The sequence below is a fragment of the Lagopus muta genome, chromosome 18, assembly GCF_023343835.1.
Source record: "Lagopus muta isolate bLagMut1 chromosome 18, bLagMut1 primary, whole genome shotgun sequence".
In the NCBI taxonomy this organism is placed as follows: domain Eukaryota; kingdom Metazoa; phylum Chordata; class Aves; order Galliformes; family Phasianidae; genus Lagopus; species Lagopus muta.
The window spans coordinates 7,888,979-7,912,364 of NC_064450.1; the positions used below are offsets into that span (position 1 = coordinate 7,888,979).

Genomic DNA, 23,386 nt, shown 5'->3' on the forward strand with positions numbered 1-23,386 from the left:
CAGACTGATTGCAGTAATAGAAGTAATGTTCCAAGGCTTAGCACACAAGATCTTTGTAATTTTTTTGAACTCCCTCAGAAGCAGCAGTCATGGGAAACTAACAGAAGTTAAGTGGTTTACCCTCTGCCACAAACAAGTCAGTGGTAGACCTGAGGTTAGATAGCAACAGTAATTCTTCATCTTATTAAACAACAAAGCAAACTTTCTAGGCTGATCGCTAGAGTGAGGAGTAGCAAGATCTGATTTTGCAGCATGAAAATTCCCCTGGAATTCCTCCAGTGTCCTCCAACGTACAAATGATCTCAACTTTAATCTTACTACGTAATTATCCAAGGGTAATATTTCATCAACACAGACTCCTTAAACACATGTAGTTTCTAAAGTAAGGATATTCCAACTAATTCTTGCTCATTTTTAATTTGAACCACAAAAGGAGAGTGGTGAGCAGCGAACAGCACTGAGGGGATGTTGAAAGTACACAGCAGATAAACTACAAAGTTCAGATCAATGTAATTGTTTAATCCCATGCTGTTAAGATCAAACATCCCAGTGCATTTTTTAAGAAGCAGGCATGCCTTGCTGTTGACCTCTGACATAATTTCATACAATTAGTATGTTTTGAGTAGTAGTGTTTTTACACTGAGGTGATATGCTAAAGTTTTTAACTTTATTTACAGTATGTCCTTCTCAATCATAGCCTCGAAAACATTCCTGCAACAAAATAACCATAGAGTCATGAATTATCCAGATAAAAGCATAAATGGAAGATAATAAATCACAAGACTACCGTTATACAGGCAATACAGTTTTATTATGTTCTTTCACCAATTGTAGCAAAAATGTTTAACAACTGAATGAATAATCAAGGGAACTCAACTGTCAACAGGAATTTCAGAATTATGTCCTAAATTTTAGACCAGGAAGCCCTGACAAGGAGAAAAAAAACATATACACACTGTAATAATAGTCTCTATTATGAAGATTTAATGCCTTCTTTAAAAGCACTGAGATTATTGAGGCACCTTACTGTAGGTTATGTATCATCTCCTCTTTGGCAATGAGATGTGTGGTTTTGTTAACTAGGGCCATTAGTGAGTTCAGCTTGTGAGACCAGTCATTCAGTATATTGTTTGGATCCTTAGGCCTCTGGAAATTGATAATTCCTGCCAGCCTGTCTACTTTAGCAAAGATGGTCTTGTTAACTACTAGGTTAGACAGGAACTCCTCCGATTCCTGCAAAGACAAACAGCACTAAGTCAAGGAAACAGCATTTTTACCTTCAAAGCATCAGAATTCCACCCAAACAGCATTAAAGCACAAGGAACCTAGCAGAAATCCAGCTTGAACAACACTGTTTAAAAACAGCACAATACTATGATATTCCATGTTGGCATAGCAAGCTACTAGCACCATCTATTCAAAATTTTTTCTTTCTCATTTGACCTACATCTGATTATCTTCTGTGACACTCAGTGTTTAACATACTACACCAACAGTCTTCTACTTTTCAGAGCACCTGGCTACACAGATATCAGACTGCAATTTCTGACAAGCAAGACATAGGAAAACCACTGTGAATTAAGAATGAGAAACCCTCCATCTTCAAGTCAGATTTCCTCACTCATTGACAAGAGCTTTTTCACAGTGAAATACAGGATAAGGAGATCCAGCACTGAAATAGGACCTTGAGCACAAACCCACTTTTAGTATCAGCTTTTGCCTTGTGGACACATGCACTGTGACAACCACTTCTGTCTGGATTTAAAAAAAAACAAAAAACCTTTCCTGATTTCCATAATGGCATGAAATAAACACTCAGGTCCTGGCACTGGACAGTGCAAATATATGGATTAACATACTATTACTCCATCAGGCTTTTCCACTGCTCCCCATCTAAAGAGCCCATAGAACAGAAGTTCAGTTAATGCTTCCTATCACTATAGCACACTTTGTTCTTCCTGGTAAAAGCTGAAGAGCACTGGTAGTACAGTGGAATGAGATGTGAAGAGTATTACAGTGACATACAATATCTATTGCTGCTTGCATCCATCCATCCATGGACACCAATAAACACACACACATAAATCCGGGAATATTTTTTTTCTACAATGCTGGGTCTTTCTGCTTAGTCTGTAAAACAAAGCAGGGATGGTCCACAGCACTGTTTTCAGAGCTTCTTAAGAAAAAAGGTTAAAAAATAAAATAAAATCAAAAGAATGTTACTCTGCTGAGTACTTATATTCTTGCCACAAGCAAATACACACACACACACAAACATTTCTATTCTCCTTTCATAAAGGCAACACTTACGTCAACGGACAGATCCAGGAGCTGTGCCATTCTCTTCATTGTAATTCTGGTATAATATTTAGCCATTATTCTAATATTCTGGAATAAAAGTGTTCAGAGTAGAGGGTTATGTGCAAAATATAATTGAGGCAGGCTGCAAAAATATAAAAGTCAACGTTAAAAGCAGATTAGGAGCTATAGTGCTCTAATGGCAGTCCAGCATAAATTATGTAAATGAGTTGTGGACAGTTATCATGCTTGTGAAACGTATAATTAATAGCCTCTGTGTGACAAATTATTAAAAGTAACAAAATCAACTAATTATTAATTTAAGGCAAAGCAACACAAGTTTTTACTCTACTGAAATGTAAACCTTAGAATTTGAGCACACTATGCTCTTTTTTCTGGCCAAATGTGTATCTGTTCTATGCACATATGGACAAATAAACAATTGAAAAACAGAACACAACGGAAAATGCAACTTATCTGCTGCTTTCCTACATGAAAAACACCTCTGTAACGAAAGTATGGCAAACAAGAAGTCAGACATAGCATACATAGCTAATTTGTGAAGGATGAGCCATGCTTACATGTTCCACAACTCTGTTCTTTAAATCTTTCCATCTCTTTTCACCTTCCTCTGTACAGCCAAAAACATCTGTTGCAGGACTGTCAAGGGATCCTTCTCTCAATTCCTTCCCATACTCTTCAACTAGGGCAGTCCATCGCATCAACTCCATGGTGGTAAATAATTTTAGGAGGTCTCTGCAAAAGATTTACTAAGGGTGATTAACAATCCCTTATCAATAAGACATATTTCATACTTAATTACATCAGATAAGTCATTTAAAATGTTTTCATTACCATTAATATTCACTGTTCTTCATAAGTATAAACTCTAATACTTTACAGGGACAATTAAAGTGCAACTATCTCTCATGAAGAGTTTTCTCTTATAAACAGATATTTATTTTAACTTCTAACACAATCATGAAAGTTTTGCAGTATTTTTCATACAATAAATGCTGAAATGTTTGCAGCAGACTCAGCATGAACAGATTTCACTTACACAGCCACTGTAAGAGAGAGGCCTTTGGCCTGAGAATTGTTTATTAGAAAGAGCACTTACTTATACTTCGGGATTTCTTCTAGCTTTTTGTCACTACTAATTCTGTGCACCAAGTCAGATTGTTCATTGTCATAAGGTGAAAGAATAACATAAAGAACAACGCTCTTCAGTGCCTGCGATAAGAAAGAGTGATTATTTTTTTTCCATAATTAAACAGAAGCATTGAAAACTATTCTGCAGAGCTTAGAATTTAACACAAAAAAACATTATGCCAAACATATTAAGAAGTCAAAGTGAAATTGAGGCTATCTTGCAGAAACACACCTCCCTTCATAGCAATATATTGAAATTGATACAGGTGAACTAAAATTCCAAATTTTCAAAGATTTTTTTTCTTAATTAAATGTGAAACATTCCCATTTCATATACAACAGTAGAAGAGTATAAATTAGGTAGAAAGGGCAGAAATATGGTATAAAAGGGTAGAAATTGGGTATAAATATTCTTTTGAAATCAACTGTATTACACCCATTCTCAACTACCCAATTTGTTAAGATGATCTGGTATTTAAAAGTAACAAGAACAGACTTAAGAGCAACTTAATCTACTGTAAATTGGTCTGGTAATGACATGGGTGAACAGGTATTTGCCATGTGAAAATACAGACATTTTGTTTGCTGTGTCTGCTTCTTTTTGTTGTTGTTTTTACCTGTTGCCACTTTTCACTCTCAGCTTGAATACATGGAGTATCATAAATGGCTCTGTAGTGCTTACAAATGGAGAGGTAGGAGCCTTCGTGTTGATCCAGCTGGATCATTAGGTTGTAGTATTTCAATTTTAGTTTCTGAAACAGTGGAATTACAACAGTTCTATTAGCCATGTAAATGAAATCCAAATCCATCCCAGAAAACAGAAGATTTAAATACACGTGGACCTCAAAGAAAGCATGACAGATCAAAATAAGGAGGAAAAAATCCTCAAATAACTTACCTCTGTGTTTTCTTCTTGAAAAAATTTTGTATTAATTTTTTTGCTGATAATTTGAGTCCGAATGTAGTCTTTTACAGCTAGACAGAGCCTCATCTGCTCGAGGATAAATTCTACGCGTTCTTTCTTTTCCATTGAACCGTAAGTTTCCACCTAAAAGGAAAATGCAACCTTTTAGCACTGCGTCAGGGTCAGACACGTAAAATAGAGAAGCATTCTGTGATTCACAAAGGAAAACAAAAAACAGACCCAGCTGTTCCAGAGCAAGTGAAAATGGTGAAAAGGTTAATTTTGAATTACAGCCCTTACTTTCACACACACAAAAAAAAACAACAAACAACAATCACTAATGTGCAACTCACTGTACGACTGAGCAAAGCAAACTGAAATTTGTTTTCCAGAAGGGAAATATTCTTTGAAATTTAACAACAGAACCAACGAGAGCACTTAAAACTGAGCTACAATCTCACTCGTAACAGTTAATCTCATTGCAGGCATTTTCTGCAGATGTAGATGATGAAGTTTCAGCATTAATTCTATCACTGAGGTAACTGTGACTACAACTCGTGTTACCTGCAATTCCTGCAGAATAGAGGCAGCCTCTTTCACTTCCCCGTTCTGCTCTTTTATTGTTGCGAGTGTCTTTGTCAGGCGAGCGCGCTCGATTTCCACGTATATCTGAAATCAGAAATAGCAATGGGATTTCTGGAATTTTCTAGAAAAGGACATAAGCTACAAGACCACAGCCCTATAAGACATCTCCTTCATGTTTTTATGCAATTAATTAATTGCACGTACATCCATACACTGTTGTTGATGCTATCTACAAAAATACGCTGATAAAATATAATGGGTAGGGGGCAAAATTGAACTATTTGGACCAAATTAATCTAAACAAATGCCTTTACCATTCTCTACACAAACATAAAAGAATCTGCATAGCAAATGAAGTATTCGACAGTTTGCCTGCTCAAATATACTGAAATAGATATGAAGTTAACATGCACCTATTTGCATTATTGCACACACTCCTAACCAGCCATAAGGCAAACATACTTGTCTAACAGCTCAGACTAACTTTGAACAGGCAAAAGCCATAACATTAATACAAACCTGCTTTCATTCAGAATAGATCCTTTTTTGGGGGGATAAGCAAAAGGAATCACATGTAAATAATGGACTCATAATGTTTCTGATTACCACAGCTGCACACACCACCTTTCTACATAATTTAAACTGCCCATTTCCAACGAATTCAAATATGCAACACTTTAAATAGTGAAAAATGGCACTTTCAAAGTCTAAAATGTACAAGCTATTATATTAATAACACACCCAAATACATACATAATGGAAATATGATTGGTGTTTTGGCAAGTCATTTAATTATGAAATTTGGAAAATATTTGTAGTCTTTCTGAGAAAGAAATTTTGAAGTTAGAAATATACTTCTGCTCTCATTTGAACAAGGTGGAAAATGGCATTCAGAAGCTATGCTTTTAAAGAAGGTAAGCATTTTTATTCTACCTTTTAGATATTCAGTCTTAAAACAAAATCTTACTTTTCCTTCTGTAACTGTACGCAACGTGTCAATTAAGCGCAGTTTCACTGGTAAGTCTGTGATGTCTTCAACGTAAGTGCAGCACTGCTGGACCATTTTAGCAACTGCCTGGTACAATAACAGAATAGAAAAATCACCGTAGGTTTCTCAAATGCATTCAGATACTAAATAATTTCATATTAAACTAGAGAGACTCAGCATGCACGCAGGATGAATCTAATCACACATCTTCTCTTAAGGGTGTGCAGTTTTTCCTCTGTAGGACACCAACAGATTTTTCAAGAAGGGAAGGAAGAGGAGGAACTAGGACTGATCCTTTCCATCTCTGCAGATTGGCAGTTAAGCACTAACAGGCTGGCATCCTTCAGTGGCAAGCACAGATTACTGGGATGCGTTCTGGTAACAACACTGATAAAGGTGCCACAATTACAGCTGAAATACCTACTTCCAAAAAACCTGAATTAAACTTCTAGAAACTACTTGGAGAGAAAAATCAGCTGCTTTCGTCTTCAGCCACAACTTGTGCAAGTTAGAGAAATAAACTGTAATCCACTTGCACACAAAATCATGTTTCTGCATGTTAGAAAGTAGGTAACCTTTTCTTTTCCTAAAGCAATGATGCCATTAAAATTGCCTTTTGCTAACTTTAATTAGGTTAAAAAAAAAAAAAAAACACGCTGCACAACACACTTTGTACCTTCTTAAATGCAAGCATTCTCAGCAATCTTGATAGCTGATTTCTCTGACAGAACTGAATTCCAGATTATGACAGTTTTGAAAGCAAGCATGTAAAGTCTAGTCCTTATTTCATCACAGCAAATTCCAATAACTGTTTAATGTATACCTCATGACAACATGAAAAATTAAAACTGTGTCTACAGCTTAGACTGCTGAGGACTGTAAAGTTGAACAACCATGTAAAAGTACTGGCATGTACCAAAAGCAAAATAGCCACAGGTGTGTTGCCAAGAACGGAGCTCAGGTACAAAGTAAAGAGATGAATTTTGGACATTGGTTCCATTATTGGCTTTCATATGCCTCCCAGAAAACATCAGCAGAAGCTAAACGCGCTGTATTCATGCAAGTGCCAAGAAGTCTGTGAAGTCTCTTCATAGAGTAGAATCAGATATAATAATACAATTTCACCTTTTGTTTCAAAGGAATAAATTCACCTGTTTTAACTGACTTCTTCTCTTTGACAGAAGAATAATATTTTCATTGAGAGCATCCCAGTCTTTAGCTTCATAACACATCTTCACTATTGCCACTAAGATACGCGATGTGGAAACCATGTCAGAAGCCTGTAACAGACAAGCAGTGTATTAGTGATGGAAAAAACAACCTGCAGATCTGTCACTTGCATTGCTATGATATAAAGAGGAAAAAAATCCACTGTATCTCATCTCACTGATAAGAACGACAAAAGACTGATGCTACAATTCCCTTTAACTTTAATACAATAGAACAGGGGGCAAGGGGGAGGTGTAGACCAACACAGCACTAAATGATGCACACCACACTTACCGTTCGTGTTTGTTTCTCCAAGGAGAGAAGGTTTTCAATTACTTCTTGCAATCTCCCCTCCTAGTGCGATACGAAAAGAAAGTTTAAAAAAAAAAAATCAGTAAAAAGGAAAAGCTTTGGGACTGCAAAATGTTTAGAAACAAGAAGATGAACTACAAAAGAGAGAAAAAGAAAGCTGGTTCTAAAACATACCTATTGCACTGAAATTCTTCCAAAGTATATACATTGGTCTGAAGGATGTGCTCTTACTGCCAATGAATATTATGTGGGAAAGAAACATGGCAACGATGCCCATACTTACACAGAGCTGCACCCATGGGATAAAACGTCTGTGCTAGTAGCAGTCTGAAGGCAGCAGAGCACACAGCCTTCTTATCTGAAAGCTACTGCCTTCAAAATCCTACAATACACCATACAGCCCGGAACGTCTCTGACCAGACCTGCTGATCAAGCAAAGCACCGCCAGTGCATAGGAACCAGATGCCATTCTGCTGAAACAGGACAGCAAACCCAGTCCCATTGCTGTGGGGTTTGAGAGCCTCTACACTGCAAAACAAGGTGCACAGAGAAACCTCAAAACAAGGCCCGTAGATAACGCTCAGCTGCACCGTACCCGCACCGAGCGGCCGTGCACAGCCGTTACTCAGCATAGCCCCGCTCGCGGCCACGGCTCCGCTGCTTTTCGGGTCGCACACAGCTGAACCGCGCGGCTGCCGCGCGCCGCCCGCCATCCTGACTCGGGACAACAGCACGGAGGCGCCTGACGCGCAGCGCTCCTGTAAGGAGCGGCCACCTCCGCCCCGTCCCGCACCCCGCAGCCGCCCGCTCGGCCCCCCTCGGCCCGCAGCCCGGCCTCCGCTCTCGCCTCGCTCAACCCGGGCCCAGCCCGCACGGTGCCATGACTCAGCCCATCCGCACCGCCCGCCTTTCCCCCCGCCGCACCTGCGCCAGCCTCTCGCACTCGGGCAGCCGCTGGTCCACCGTCGCGCTATAATCCACCTCCATTTTCACGATGCGGCCATCGGCCCGCTCCGCGCCGCCGTCCGCCATGGTCCCGGCTCCGCTCCGCGTACCCCCGCGAACACACACACACACCGGAAGAGCGCGGCGCGCAGGCGCAACCGGGACAACCCGGCGGAAGGGCCCGCACTGCAGCAAGCAGGCGCTGCCGAGGGCACCTCTGAGCGGGGCGAGGCGGGACGTGAGGGGGGCGCCTCTGTGAGGCGGTCCGTGCAGGGCCAGCGGGCGGTCGGTGGAGCGGGATTTCCCGCCACTCGGTGTGGCGGTTTGCTGCCCGCCAAGTGCCTCAGCGCCCCTCGGGCTGCTGGCTGAGATGTTCCCACGCTGTGGTGATGCTCACATCTCACGTGTCCGTAGTGTGAGGGAGATGTGTGTGTGAGTGAGGGGGGGAAGGGGAGTGAAGTCAGTACCACCGCGATTTTACGCCATTTCTCCGCATTCTGAGGCAAACGCAGCCAGCGTGAACGTGGCGTAGCGCAGCCCCGGGCGTAGCACTGCTGTGTGGTGCGGGCGGAGCTGCGGGCAGCCCTCATGGCACAGCTTCCACTGCAACACCCACAGAGGATGTCCCCTAAAAGGCATCTGATAAACGTCCTTCTGAGAAAAAATCCCACGTTCCAAAGGTTGTTGGCGGAATCGCCGCTTCTCCCTCCACAAGCGTGCACAGACAGCGCAGGGAGGAGCTGTGGCAGAACGTGTGGGGCAGTGCAGCACGCACGGGAGGTGCGTTTGGTTTCCATTTGACTTAGCGATGAAGTAGCTTCAAGGCCCCGTGCAAAGTTCAGTTTTTACAGCGTTTTTTCAGCAGGAGACCAGATGATTCTTTTTCCCCAGTTCATTTAACTAATAAATCACTTATAATTGCAGTAAGTAGATCTGAATTTGGATCTCTGTCCTCTATAGGTGATACTACAGGTACTGCCTCGTTTGGGCTATTTTGCATGAAAGTTTCATTAGTATGTGCTACCAACCTTATGGATCGTGACTACGAGCTGGAGTTTACAAATGGCTGTTGTCAAATTTGAAGCAGAAGACATAAACCACGTTGTTCAAGCCTCGTTTGGAAAGCCCAGGCTGTTAGCAGAGCTCCTGGATTTTCTATTTCTTTGTGTTCCACCGGGAAGTCAGGGTGTGTGAAATATGTGCCGTTAATGGAACAGAGCAAAAAAATTACATCGTTAGCTCCAGGAGATGGCACTGCATCCTGCCTGCGCTTCAGATGATATACATCGCCTTGAGATCTACGTTCAGAGCCAATGAAAACCTGAGGGGTTCTGCTCTTGTTATGAAACGCGTTTCATAGTAGACCTCAATTCATGTCCAACTGCCCCCAATATGGCATTTGATCACTCGTATCTTTGCAAATAAATTAGATGAAAGTGCAGGTGTGTCTTCTGCCACTGTGCAGCGCTTTATATTTCACGCTGCAGTCACAGGGCTTCCTTGCAAGCTGTGTTTTATGGCCATTCACTTGATAGAAGCAGCAATGTACACATGCCATGATTTATTCACAGTTACATAAGCACTTGGCTTTCTTAGATGGCTTCAGAGTTAGCTGCCTGTGTAGAGTGAGGTGGAAATTAATAACAATTTATCTGAAACAACAAGAAAAAAAACACTAGAAAAAAAAAAGGTTTAGCTATCAGGAAGAAGAAAGAAAAGGCCTCCCCCAGCGGTCCTGGCTTTGTTGTTCAATTGGGAAGGAGACACTTTGTCACTGAACTTTGCATGCGGCATTTGAAAGTAAATAACTGAGACAAAAAAAAAAAGCAAAACAAAAGAAAAAAACAGTTTTATTTGTGCAGCCAACTCGGCAGGCTGATAGCGACGGGCTGACCAGAAGGGAAATGGGTGAGGCCTTCACATCCTGTGCGGGTATCTCCCCTGCACACACTGCGCGCTGCTGTTGTAACGGAGCCGTGCGGGCAGCCCCGGCTGCGCCCTCGCAGAGCGCCGCCTCGCCTTGTCGTGCGGCCGGCAAAGCGCGTCCCAGCGGGGTGGGGGTGCGGCCGGCACAGCTCCTACAGCCCGCGGTGCCCCCGTCCCGGAGCCCCCTCCCCCAACCCGCGGCTCCCCGTGCCGGGACGCTTAAATCCGCCCCATTGGCGGCGGCCGCCGCCCGCCCTCCTTCCTGCCGCGCCGTGATGTCAGCCGCGCCCCCGCCGGGGCCGCCGCTCCGCGGCTCCATCCAGGCCGGCCGCAGCCCGCCCGCCCCCAGCCGCACCGCGGGGCCCCGCGGCCGCCGAGCGCTGCCCCGAGCCCAGCGGGAGCAGCGGCGGTCGGGGAGGAGGCGGGAGCCGCGCTCGGCAGCCGGGGGAGGAAGCGGCAGAAAAAGCCTTTGTCTCGGAAATCGGCGTCGCGGCTCTCCTGCCGGCGGGGCGACAGCCGCGTTCCGGCTCGCTCGGTCTTTTCGCCGCCCCGGGCATGTCTTGACACAGCAGCGAGAGGCCGCCGCTTTCGTGCGCTTCCGACGGATGTCTTTGAGCGTGCGACGGCGCTTCGGCTTCGAGACTTCTTTGTAGAGGTCCGTGCGTGTGCGAAATTCACATGATCGCGGGCTGAAGGAGGAAGAACGGGAAGAAAGGAGCGGTTGTGCTGCCGTTCTCCGCCCGCCCGGCTGCTCGCGGGGCTGCGCGGCGGACTCAGCGCCGAACGCGCACGGAGACGCGAGGGCACGAAGGCACGAAGGCGATCCGCTGCCCCGCGCGCGGCTGCGGGCGCGAGCACTGCGCGGCATCGAGCGCTTCTCGGCTGGCCGCTCCGCACCGACGCACGGGAATATGCTGATGAAGGAGTACCGGATCTGCATGCCGCTCACCGTGGAGGAGGTAAGCTGCGCTCGGCTGCTCCCGGGCTCTTTTCTGCCGAGGAAGTTGGGGTCGGCTTCGCTGCGGGCGTTTGTCCTTCGTGTAACAAACTTGGGCTCGTGGCTGCCCGGAGAAGCATGTCTGCCGTGCAGGATAGAGGCGTCCTGCGGGAGCGGAGGTGACCGGAGAGTTTGAGAAGGCCGACGGTCAGCTCGGGGCTCCTGCAACCGGACGAGTGGGAGAGGAATTCGGTGCGCGCTTCGAGAGCTGTGCGGTCGGATCCCGAACCCGGGGGAGGTTTACCCGAAGCCCGCATTATAAACATATTCTCACCTTTGCTCAAAATAACCTTGTAGATAGAACTAGCACAGGTGGGGTACGCAGGCGGTAATTTATTGGCAAAACTTTGTTTTTGTTTTTGTTTTTGTTTTTTTTTGTCATGTAACGAAACGGTTGGAAGTCACAGACTGCTTTTTCTCCGTGTTCTGAATTCACGTTCGGAACGCTACGCTTTATTTATCTGCTGACGCCCCGCACTCTACGTGCTTACAGCTCTAGGTGCGATAGCAGTACAGGTACAGCACGCGCACTGTACGTTCTTGCGCGCACGCCCGGAGGCGCAGCAGTGCCGGTGTCCGCAGCCGAGCGCGGCGAGGCAGCGGCGGGGGCAGCCGTCGGCGCGCCCGGAGCTGTTTGGCCGCCAGGGGGCGCTCTGCCCGCAGGTGCCGCGGGCTGTGGCCTGCGCTGCTGTGCGGTTGGTGTTGTTGCGCCTTGAAGCCGCCGCGTGTTGCCTTCGGGCCGCTCGTGCCTCGTGCTGGGAGCGGGACTCCGAGCCGCCGCGTGCCTGGGGGTACGTCGGTAGGCATCGCTTTTGTTTCTGGTGATTTTTCGACGGAGTTATACAACGCGTTGTGCTGTTGTATGGTAGCTTTTCAATACACAACTTTATTTGGTTATTGTATTATCTAAAGTAGACCACATTTTATCTGAGCCAATTCAGACTACTGCGCTTGTGAACATCATCTCATAATGTCATCAGAAGGAAGCAGATCTAATTCATGTTAAGCAGATCTAAGTTTTAATAAACAAGCTTTCTGGGTAGAGAAAAGTTCAAAACGTTCCCTGTGCAGGAATGGCTGATGTGTGGTGGGACAGGAGGTGCTGGAAGCCTTCTGCTCTAAAGAATGTTCTCAGTTAGCAAAGGTACAGCTTCTAGTTTGTTCGACCTGGAATCTTCCAGGTTCTTGATCCAGGAACTGCAGTTGAGGTGGCTTCACAATGGACCTAGGGTGTGTCTGATACATGGCAAGAACTTCATTATTAATTATACAAACAATCCATGACAAAACTTTGAAACTTTCATAACTTTTTTTTTGTATTGTTTGCTTACAAAAGAAGTCTTGCACTGTATTTCTCATAGTGCTCATCTCTGTGATGCCTCCTACAGTCTCTGAAGGTGGCATTGTATTTTGCCTTCAGTTCTACAGGAAGCACCAACGATGTGTTTCTTTGGGTCTGTGTAGGAGATGCATTAGGCAGCCGTGAGGAGAACCGAAAGGCGCAATTACTGAGATGCTGTGGCACTATGCTGTGGTTCCTATTCAATTCTGAGGCTCATCCATTAAAGGGAACTTTTATTGACAGGTTTTTAAGGGCTGTTACCTATATACTGTTGTAAGCTCCCAGCTTAGCCTTGAAATAATGTTGTGAAAGGAAGTATCGTGAACTTCCAAGCAAAATGACAACTACTGGAAGAACTATGCATGTTAGGTCAGAACATGGCTGTTGGTCGAATAAGCCAACAACATTGCCAATTGGTCACTTCGTACTTCATTTGTGTTGCTACTGGATTGCATGTATGCAAATTCACTCCTTTTGTTAAAACTGAGACCTTACAAATTACAAAAAGCCATTTCTTTTCAGCAATACATAAAGCAAGTTAAATCTGTTGCAGTAATTGCTTGGGATGTGTTGCCAAACTTCAGGCCAGCTGCAATTAATGAATAAGCTTGCTTCTTGGTTATTTCTCTTGCATTTTCGTTTATTAGTTCATTCTTATAAATAGTTACATAATATAAGAGAATATCATAAGAGGGTGCATTGTGTTGGCTTTATTAAGCATCATCTGTTGAAAACATGTTCTGCAGCAAATGAAAGGAGCACCGAGTCATCCAGAGTAGCAAAGATGCTTAAAAGTTGTCCAACTCTTTCTCTGCAAATCAGAATTGTGTAATTCCTCATAGGAAGGATCATAAGGTTTTGTGCCATAGAGGTGCCTTTATGTGAAATCTGCCAGGTGAGCACATTTGTGAGCTTCCACTTTGGAAGAGGTGAAGCGTGGTGAAGTTGGTGAAGTTGATTTATGTGGAAAGTGATATTTTTTAGGGGGAGTAGGTGGAAAGACATTTCTGCTGGATCATGTTGAAAGTGGAGTTGTTAGTGCTGTAAAATGCTAATAAAGATGTGATGCTGGGTCACATACGTTTTAAAGCTGCATGTAAATTACAGTAATCATCTTTTTCTTTACTTGAAAGTGGGATGGGTTTGTTCTGATCTATGTATGTGTAGGTAGTATCTAAACAAATGAAAACCAAACAAACAAAAACAGAATTTCTTTCCTTTGTTCTTTATCTCAAGCAAGATTATCTCTGCTGAAGTTGGTGGAACTGTGCCCATTCGATGCTGTAAACACAAGCTCAGTGAGTTCTGTGGGCAGTGCTGCCTGAGTGAGCTGCGCAGGAGCAGCTGTGCTGCCGGAGTGCAAACAAGCAGAGACCTGCAAAGCGTTCTTCAATGGAGATTGTGATTTACACCGAAGATCCTTTTAGCACTTACTTAGAAATGATGGCCTGAGGGGTGCTGTGATTCCCTTTTTTACCAGAAGCACCCAGCTTTTAGCTCACTTCAGAATTCTGAGCATTATAAATTCTCCCATTGTGGATTGTTTACATAAAATTATTTCAGCAATGTGCTTGTAAGCAGTATTTGTGTTCTTTGAATGTTGTGTGCACTTCTCCTTTGAAAGATTTCATGGTCGGCTGTTTTGTGTACAAAGAACTTGTTAAAGCATGTTTTATGCCTGAGCTCAATGAAAGCATTTGAAGTGTTTTATGCTGAGAGCTGCAGGTGGACAAACCCATCTGTCTGTGTACCGGAGAAACCCTCAGTGGGGTGTGAAGTGTATGACACATTGCTCTAAGCTACTGATACTCACTCTGCAGTTAATACAGACACATGAGGTCGTCTGAGCATTTTCTTTCCAGCTACAACCAAAGAACATATTTTCACCAAAACGTAGATGTGTGCAACATCTGAAAAAGTGATGTTGTTTGTAAGCAAGAGCACTAGGGGCAAGCAGGAGGTGAAATTCAGCTGTTGAGTTTGCTTTTAATGACCTGTAAATCAAACAAATCGGGCCGTGTCAGGAACATGGCCTCTGCAGAAATACTTAGTGTGGCAGTTTTGAGCTGATGCTGTCCAGCAGAAATGAAGGCTTGTTGTGTGATTTCACTTGAGTCTGAACTGGAGGCAGCTATAAGATAGCTATACTCTTACACTGATCCCTTTAAAAGTTAGTTACAGCGCTATGAGAAGTGCCCCTTCTTTCTGTACTTGGTCATTCTTTTTGGAAGTGCCTTACAGGAACGTGAGAATTTTTACCTTCTTTCTGCAGTTAATGGTGTGGAGGCTCTGCTGCGTTTGTCAGAGGGACAGACTCAATCACTGATCTCAAAAAGGTCTTTACTCCATTATGGACCCTTCAAAAGAAATCCCTGTGTACAACTCCCCACAAACAGCTGATCTGGTCTTTTGTGCACGCTCCTGGCGTCACTGGACCTTGGCTGCTCTGTGCCCTTACATTGACCCAAAGCTCAGGGGCTGCGAGGAATCTTTGCAGCAACACTGCGGATAAAATAAGTGAGTGAAAGCATCAGCACTTCTAGTACTAAGTAAGGCTTTTTCACTCTCTTTTGACACAGGACAGTCATAAGAATGAAGAGTTGGCAGTGAGAACTGTATTTTAGTGTGGGAAGGAAGTGAATGCCTTGCCTTAGCCTGACCTTCCCATTGCAGCCATGGCCACCTACACAGCAGTGAGGGCAGCTGACAGACCTACACTGCAAATCAGGAGACCGAAAATAACTGATTTTCTTCTCCACTCTCATTTGCACATTGCAATACATTTCTTTGAGGGAAACAAGAAAACCTTTGTTCTTAGTTTTGGTGTAAATCATTAAAAAAATCTTTCAGTGCAGGGGATTAGGTATTACCTGAGGAACTCCAAACTCTGTCATGCATCTCTCTTCATCTCTGCTGCTCTCTTGTCTCTTCTTGTCAACACTTCTCCAAGGGGCATATACATACAGCAAATAATACTGCACATTTGACGTGGTGGCAAAATATAGGGGCACGTTTTGCATTTCTCTTAAAAGACAATGCAGCTTGATGGTGCTCTAGGCCAGTTTCTAGCTAAAGCACTATATGGATGTGTGGATGTATTCTGATGCTGTCAAGAACTCCCATGAAGTGTTTATCTTTGAACCATAAAGTAGATTTGGAAACTACGGAACAGAGAGAAGGGCACAAAATGTCAGTAATGCCTTTTACAATGCAGTGCTTTGTTGGCATTTTTATTATTTATTTTCTGGGATGAACTTCAAGCTACTGAGAGCATGAAGTTCTTGTAAAAGTGGATGTGAATTCTGAAGGATCAGCACTTTGGAAATTCAGGCCCCTATCATTTATGTGCCTAATAATGAACACACTGACACCTTGATGTTATGTACTCTGGTATGCCAAGTGCATTTTCCTGGAGTCCAGTCTGTTCTTCTTTCTCGTGTGTCTAATTATAAGTTTAGAAATCAGATTTATATGTGTTTTCACCTGTTTTTTGACTGACCGCTGCTAGTGGAAATGCTGAGTTGGGGTCTGAGGCAGTGATGGAGCACCTGGTGGGAAGACAGGGCCAACCCAGAGGAGCTCAGGTGCATGCATTGAACCTATGTGACCAGAAAGGTCAGGATCCACCCCTTCCCAGTTAGCAGTGGAGGTGAGGGCATCTCTTTCTGGAGGTCTGTGTATGCCTGAGGCCTTTTAAAGGTAAGCAGCTCTTTTCCTTCATTTCTGTATCTATGGCTGCTGCATTTGGGTTTGTTCTTGTTTGCTGTAGCCAAAGACTTTGCCACCCTATTGCTGTTATAGTCCTGTTATAGCATTGCACTGCTTGTGTTAAATGTGCCAGGTGATTTATATCCTTTAAGGTATATATAGCCCTTCAGGTTACAGGAAGAGAGGAAATTCTGTAATAACTAAGAAAGGTTAAAAACTGTCTTCCTCCGTGAGCATTCAGTTTGATTTTGTGGTTTAAGTTTGTTAGCGACTGTGTTCTGAGCAAAAGGCTGCCTAGTCAAGTAGTGAAAAACCCATAGCATATAAGGATGATTCATTCACAGTGTTCTTCTTTGAGACTTACAGACAAGTACATTCCCTGGGCTGTGCTCACAGAACTGAGTTCGTGTGCGTGCTGCAATGCAGGCAGGCTTTCCATCCTCACTGTGTAACGCATGAGCAGCCATTAAGTGCCGTATGGTTGGAGTTAGGTGCACATGTGAACCATGCAGATGTACTCAGTAACTGTGGGTGTGGTAAACATTCTTGGTAACACAGAAAACTTCTTTATCGTCTACAATTATTATTTTAAAAATATTTTTCCACGTATTTCATCCTTGTCTTCTTTGGCTCATACGATGTCAGTGACGACCAGCAGTGTCTTTTGTAACACTCAATGCCTCGATCCCAAAGTGAAGCAAATTGGCGTTTTGCACTGCTTGGACATGAAGTCCTAAGAACATTGCATAGGGACACTGTGTGTTTATTTACCTGAAACTGCCAATATCTGTGTATGTCTGGGAGGCACAGAAAGGTGCCACAGGATTGCTGACCAGATTCCAATAGCAGTGAGGAAAAGGCGATTTATATTTCAAGTTGAATCATCTGATGAATAAGCTGGAGGTAATCTGATCTTTGTCTTGTTTATCTCCTTCTCAGTTCATCTTTATTCCCAATTTTGGTTATAGGTGAGCAGCCAATTTTGAGTCCTTGGATATGTATTAAAATACTATTTTTGTTTTTGTAATGTGGAGTGCTGAAATGGAGGAGTGACATCTTAATGGCTTTTCTTGGAAAAAATTCTCAATCTTCCTTTTTTTTATTATTCCTGTTTGCGGTCAGAAAATGCCAAAGCAGTTTTGCATTCTATTAGTGTTGCATTTTCATGGCTCTGATGCTGGTTTTACTGTGCGTGCGCTGCTGAACGTTTGCGTATGTTTGTGCGCGTGTTTAATTTAAAGCAGAAGCGGTCGTGTCCTGAGTTCACATGCGGAAATATTTGCAGATTGGGTTTGTTTAAAAAAAACAAAAAATAAAAAAACTTAAGCTCTGCAGAGAATTCGTGGTTGCTGTTTAGGAGCTCCTCAGCAGCACATCTGTTCTAATATTAGTTGTGCCTAAGTGATTTAGGAATAGTTGGGCTCTGTGGGAATTGTTTTCTGTGAGCATGCTGTGTGCTTTATTTTCCGTTTCATCAGATTAAATGTCATATTAGGTTGACTGTGCTGCCCAATTAATGGCTGTTTAACTTTTTGTCTTCAGTAAAAATATTATTACAATTCATAACAAAATAATTATGTGATAATGGCACTCCAGTATAACACAGTGCTGCTGAATTGCTTGATTAACAATTGTTTGCTGATGACAGGCAGAAACACGATTAATTGTTAGGTGCATTTTTAGTTTCTTCTCTCAGTTTATCTAAAAGTTATTTAGAATACAAGGATAACCTTTAGTGCTGGTATTGCTAGGCTTCTTGATAGGCTACCAGTATATGCTGTGAGCCAAAAACCTCATAGTTATCAGAAAGGCAAAGGCAGTAATAATTTTGTTGTTAAGCCGAGCAGCTATTTTTCTTGTTATTACGTAGCAGGGTTTTGGAAGTAGTCTCACTTTGCAAGGCCTGTTGTGTGTATACTGGTCCTAGGAGGTATCATCTGACCACCTGAAAGATACTTGGCAAATTAGTGCAGCCATTTATCTGATTCTGTCAGGTTGCTTTTAAAAGTGCAAGTATGCTGACATTTAAATGATAATTTATTCAATAAAGTAATTGTACTGTGACTTGACATAAGCCAACTGAAGGGCATGAAATGTGTGCATAATCAGTCTCAAGTAACCAGGCTGCTTCTTTTATCATATAGACCTGATCTAAAACTTCTTCAGTTCACAGTTCAGGGGATGAGCTTTTGTTTTGCTTCTCTGTGTGAAAGGAAAATCATTCAGTGGAATTCAGAGCTCATGATACCACTGAGAGATCCCTCGCTGATGTCAGAGAGGCCGATATCTCACCAAGTATGTATGACAAAACACACAGCACGTTTTTAGAATAGAAATGTTGGGAATTCAAATTCCATTTCAGTTGCATGGTGTAAATCTGAATTCCGCTGGCTGCAATGGGTTTATTGTGGGTTTCTATCAGAGTGATTGAAAGCAGACTTGAAGTAACAGCTGTAAATCAAAAGAAAACTTGTAAATTTCTCAGATCTGTGAATTTCAACAAGGAGGAACTCAAACAGACATCTCTAATTCATTAGGACTCTTGCCTACCTAAGGGGCATTTCATACAGGCAGACTGAGGCCCTGGATTTGTGTAAATCCAGTGATAATATCTCTGGGCTTAGCTGATGGAGTATACAGTTATTGATGTCCCCACGCTGCAAAACTGAGCAGTAATCTCCCAGTTCTCATCCTAACTTTGCACAAACTCCGATTCTTTTCTTTCTCCCATTTCTGTGTCCTCGGTCACACTCCAAATGTGGAAGCCCAGCCAAGGCCATGCGGCGGCCGGCCAGCTGGCAGCGAGTGCTGCTCCCCACTACTGCCTGCTGCAGAGCACAAGGAGCCGTACAGCACAACGAAACAATTGGTAGTTCAGCTCCCCCCTGAGTCCGAAGCCCGGGCTTGAATCTCATTGCTGTGTCAGTTTCCATGGATCTTTGTACCTAGGCAGAAGCTGAAGAGAGTATGGAGTTCAGGAATCTCTCACATACATCAGAGGGTTGCTCAGTTTATGTGCGTTTGTAAGCTATTTGCTTCTCATGTAAGCCCCTGGGTTTTTTTCATGGATGATTCAATATAAAAACATGTTTTCTTATTAAGGAGGTTCTTATACATTTGGGATATAAAGTTTTTTCCATTAACTTCAGTGGAACTGGAATAAAGGCCATTGTTGGTTTTTTGTTCCCTCCCCCCCCGCAGTTTTGCTATAGCTTATTTTCTCTATTCTCTGCTATCTTTTTTTTTTTCTTTTGGCTAAACGTGAACTCAGTCAAGTGATGCTGAACTTCTAAATCAATCCTGAGTGGGCTTGAGATGAGGCAGACATTTTAGTGGAAATGTTATGTCATAGGAACAAATGCCCATGGATTAGTTAGTTTATTTCTAGGGCTGCACAGGCTATACATTGCTATTTATAAGCTATTTATAATTTAGGTTTCTCAAGCAGCCATGACTGTGTTTATGTTGCCATGGTGTTACTTGCCATTCTTGAGGGTGGATAGTAAATGCTGTAATTGAAAATAGATACTCCCACAGAAATAAGTGTAACAGGTGGCTATGTGTTTATTTAATCGTGCATCAAGCATAATACAGTTTAAATGTGGATACCTCTAATCCTGCCTCTTCACCAAAATGTTTTCAGGCATGTCAGTTTGTTTTTGGGGCTCAGAACTGGAGTAAACATCAATGGTTTGCACTGCAGCAATCAGAGCAATGCCGGTGGCAATCGGTGGTTGCCCTCTGCTTCAGACTCCAGAAAACGAATGTCCCTATGGGCATGGAAAGCAAATACAGCCACCCTCCACATCAGAGCGTCTTAACCTTCTTCTGGGGACTGCAGTCTGAATAAAGCTTGAGTTCCTTAAGAACGCTTGAGGAAAAGTGGCTGCTGGTTCCATCTGATTTCCTCATATCAGCTTTCTGACCTTATCCCATTCCTTATTTTCCTTCAGTTGTCAACCATAACAAATCATAGTTCTGTTTTGAGGTCCACCCTGTCTTAATATAACATGGCTTAGTTTGATGTAAGCTTACACCCACCTTCCTGGCGCTGGTAACGCACATCCTGCAAAGGCAAAGCGATTCTCCCTCTCACAAGCAAAAGCTGTAAGAATGGCTTCTCCATCAAATCAGCAAAGTAATAGGAGTCTTTTACCTAAGGAGCTGAAGGATACGATTATATGAGGTGCTTTGCATAGAATAAAAAATGAATGGTTTAGCTCACAATAAACTTCAGTATCCTAAAACTATAAACATGAGAGCTGAGGCACAAGAGGGCCTTGATGCTTTTTTTTTCTTTTCCTGCATTTCCTTGGATTCTCAGTCACTGTTTGTAAAGATGTGTTCTAAAGCAGTCAAAACCTCGGCACCTTGATGTTAGTTACATCAAACTAGAACCTGATCAGAGCAAGTCTGCTTGGGGAGATTCTCATTCAGTTTTGCATCTGCACAGGGTTAAGTCCCCCAACAAATCCTTTTTCCTTGCCCATTTCAGACCCCAAAATACATATCCTGTGTGCAGATTGGTCTGCAGGTGAAAGATGTTTCCTGAAATTTAAGCTGTGCATTTCTATGGAGCAGTTTTTTTTATCACTGGAGGTATTTCACAACTTCTCAGAACAGACTCCTCTTTTGATATTTTTCTTTCTGTGCATGGGATTCCCTCCCAGCCTCCTCTTGTCATTGTTTGTCCTCACCCATACTTCTGTTGTTTTGTAGTTTTACCTCAATGACTCAACTTGGTCAAATCCTGGCTTTCTTAAAGACCACATCCCAGGATGTATTTTGACGTGGTGTATCTGTTTGCTAATGCACTTGTGATGTGTGGAAGTTCAATATATATGCACAGACCATAGTTCAGCCCTTATTTTATAATACTTATATAATAATGTACTTCAAAATTTCATTAGGGAGAAGATAATTAGCTAACTTTTGCTGTCACATTTTAAAATACTTTCCTGATAAGAGCCTTTGAGGCTATTCTAATCATTTCTACTACGTTGGGTTGGCTTTGATGCTCTAGTTCTTCTTGTCCATCATAGATTGCTTCTCCTCAGTCACAGCCATGGAAGGTAGAAGTTGAGGGGGTCAGAAGCCTTGTGCTTTGTTCGTGCTTTCATGACCAAACTTAAAGCATTTGTCATTCCATGTAGCTCTATTTTGTGGCTACAAATATTATGGTACTTCTATCAAATTAAGCATAGAATTGTTAATTTCAGTACTGCCCAAAAATGTAATTGGTGTGAATGTGTACCTGCCTATTTTCAGCTGGGTATTTTGGAGCTGAGGTAATAAATCAACTGTGATCTGTGTGTTCTTAGATAGCATCACAGGAATGAAATGTTTGAGCTGTATGACTTAATGTAAATCAGATAATCGATCTTTCATGATGATTTAAAACCGTATCATTCTATTTTGTTTATCAACTGTTTGTCTCTATGAGGACGGCAGCTGTTGGAAAACTTGGGAGCTGTCAGTGAGAGCCTTACCCTGCCGTGTGTGATGAGGTTCTGTGGGAGGAGATCAGAAAGCAAATCTCATCAGGACTTCGGGCACTGAGAACAGTTTGGAGTAAAAGGATAGAAACACAAGGGCAGCACCTTGAATTCTGCTGAAAATGTATGAAAGCTGAAGTGACTGTAGGTTTTTTCTGTCAAAAGTAATCCAGAGTATGAAAAATAATTCAAAACAGCAGCATTGTTTCACTCTATTTGCTGCAGATGTTGTGTGCTTTAGGGTGTTACTCCAGAACACTTCAGCCAAGATCAGATGGTTATTATGGAAAGCATTTAAAAAAAATACATTTTAATGAAACCACATGCAAGATATCTAATAGGTGTGACTGTGAGAGCTGTGAAGTGCAGAGCAGGTTCCTGTGAGCACTGCCCTGCTGTCTCCTGTTGAGGTTTCTGTGGCCTTTTTTAGAAGCAGCGGTCGGACTTCTGTCCTTACTCTGTTAAATTTTGTATCCACTAAAGGCTGGCTGAGTCCTGTGGGTTTTGATAGGGCTATAGGGTAATGCTGGTAACATGCATGGGTGCTGTTCCTCCCTGTAAGTCTTCTGGGATGTTTCTCTAATTTCTGTGTTAAGTCTTGTGTTCCAAGTCATACATTCAGATGTTTTCTTAAGCAGGAACAGCACAATACTGGCTAACCAGTAGCAAATGGGTTTGACTGATTCCTTTCTCTGTAGAAGACCGTGGTGAAGTCTGTTTTCATCCCCAAGTTCTTCCATCACTCATGCAGTGGAGGTGACCCAGTGGTGGATTTGTAGTAGCAGGCCTTAAGTTGGTTGTTCTGGGTGTCCATTGCCACTGGGGTCATAGAGACACTGTCACTCTGCTTTTCATCTAATGGCAGTTTCTCTCTAAGTGTTGAGAGGCTGCAAGTGATCACAGTAATTCCATATCCTCTCTGCTCTGTTCTCTCCTATTTTCCACTTTGTACTCTCTATAATATGCCTCCCACTCCATCTTTTAAATCCTTGTTGTAGGAGGTTAATTACGAAAATGTGGCTTTCCATGCTTGTTGGGTTCAAGTTATTGCTTGTTCTTTTTATATATTATTCATTGGGGATTTTAATAAGTTGTGGATGAGCATGCTGCCATTGCTAACGAGCACACTGAGTACTTTGAAACCCAGCACAAATCCCTCTGGGTCTTCACCGGTGTCATCTCTCCAGTGATTGGAAATTATTTGTCTGTTGATTTTATTTTTGCATTGTATCATTTAAGCAACAATTTATCGAGATAAGGGACTTTCTTGTCTCATGGCGATCAGTTTCCTCTAGAAAATTTAGGGAGAGGCCTTGGGAAATAGGCTTCCAAAATCAAATTAGTGCTCTCATCAGCTATCAGCACTTCACTGCAGAGTGAGCTTAGCCCACAGTGTTTATGCACCCATACTGTGCTATTTACTAAATAATTTTCTTGTATCTAAATAATTTGCTCCTGCGGTCCAAATCACCCCCATACTGTCTGTTTTCTGTTCGGTACATTGAATCATTGAATTAATGGTAGT

At 42.8% G+C, this 23,386-nt stretch overlaps 2 protein-coding genes across 3 annotated transcripts in view; one reads left to right on the plus strand and one right to left on the minus strand.

Moving 5' to 3' along the window:
- Positions 1 to 961: 961 nt before the first annotated feature.
- On the minus strand, positions 962 to 8,621 carry PSMD12 (proteasome 26S subunit, non-ATPase 12). 2 transcript variants are annotated; one of them, XM_048965422.1, is made up of 11 exons: positions 8,373 to 8,620; positions 7,431 to 7,490; positions 7,079 to 7,207; positions 5,907 to 6,014; positions 4,919 to 5,023; positions 4,349 to 4,498; positions 4,068 to 4,202; positions 3,419 to 3,531; positions 2,880 to 3,054; positions 2,311 to 2,388; positions 962 to 1,233 (listed from the first exon to the last, which is right to left on the minus strand). In XM_048965422.1, the coding sequence occupies exons 1-11, from the start codon at positions 8,478 to 8,480 to the stop codon at positions 1,024 to 1,026; spliced, it is 1,371 nt and encodes a 456-aa protein (XP_048821379.1). In that variant the 5' UTR covers positions 8,481 to 8,620; the 3' UTR covers positions 962 to 1,023. The 2 variants fall into 2 exon arrangements, with proteins under 2 accessions (XP_048821379.1, XP_048821380.1); XM_048965423.1 differs by lacking the exon at positions 962 to 1,233 and having other exon boundaries at positions 2,340 to 2,443; positions 8,373 to 8,621.
- A 2,035-nt stretch (positions 8,622 to 10,656) lies between these two features.
- The window catches only part of PITPNC1 (phosphatidylinositol transfer protein cytoplasmic 1), a 71,548-nt gene continuing 58,818 nt past the window's right edge, over positions 10,657 to 23,386 (plus strand). Inside the window, exon 1 of the mRNA XM_048965426.1 lies at positions 10,657 to 11,278. Coding sequence (XP_048821383.1) covers positions 11,231 to 11,278 — 48 coding nt within the window. The 5' untranslated portion in view covers positions 10,657 to 11,230. The remainder of the gene's footprint in view (positions 11,279 to 23,386) is intronic.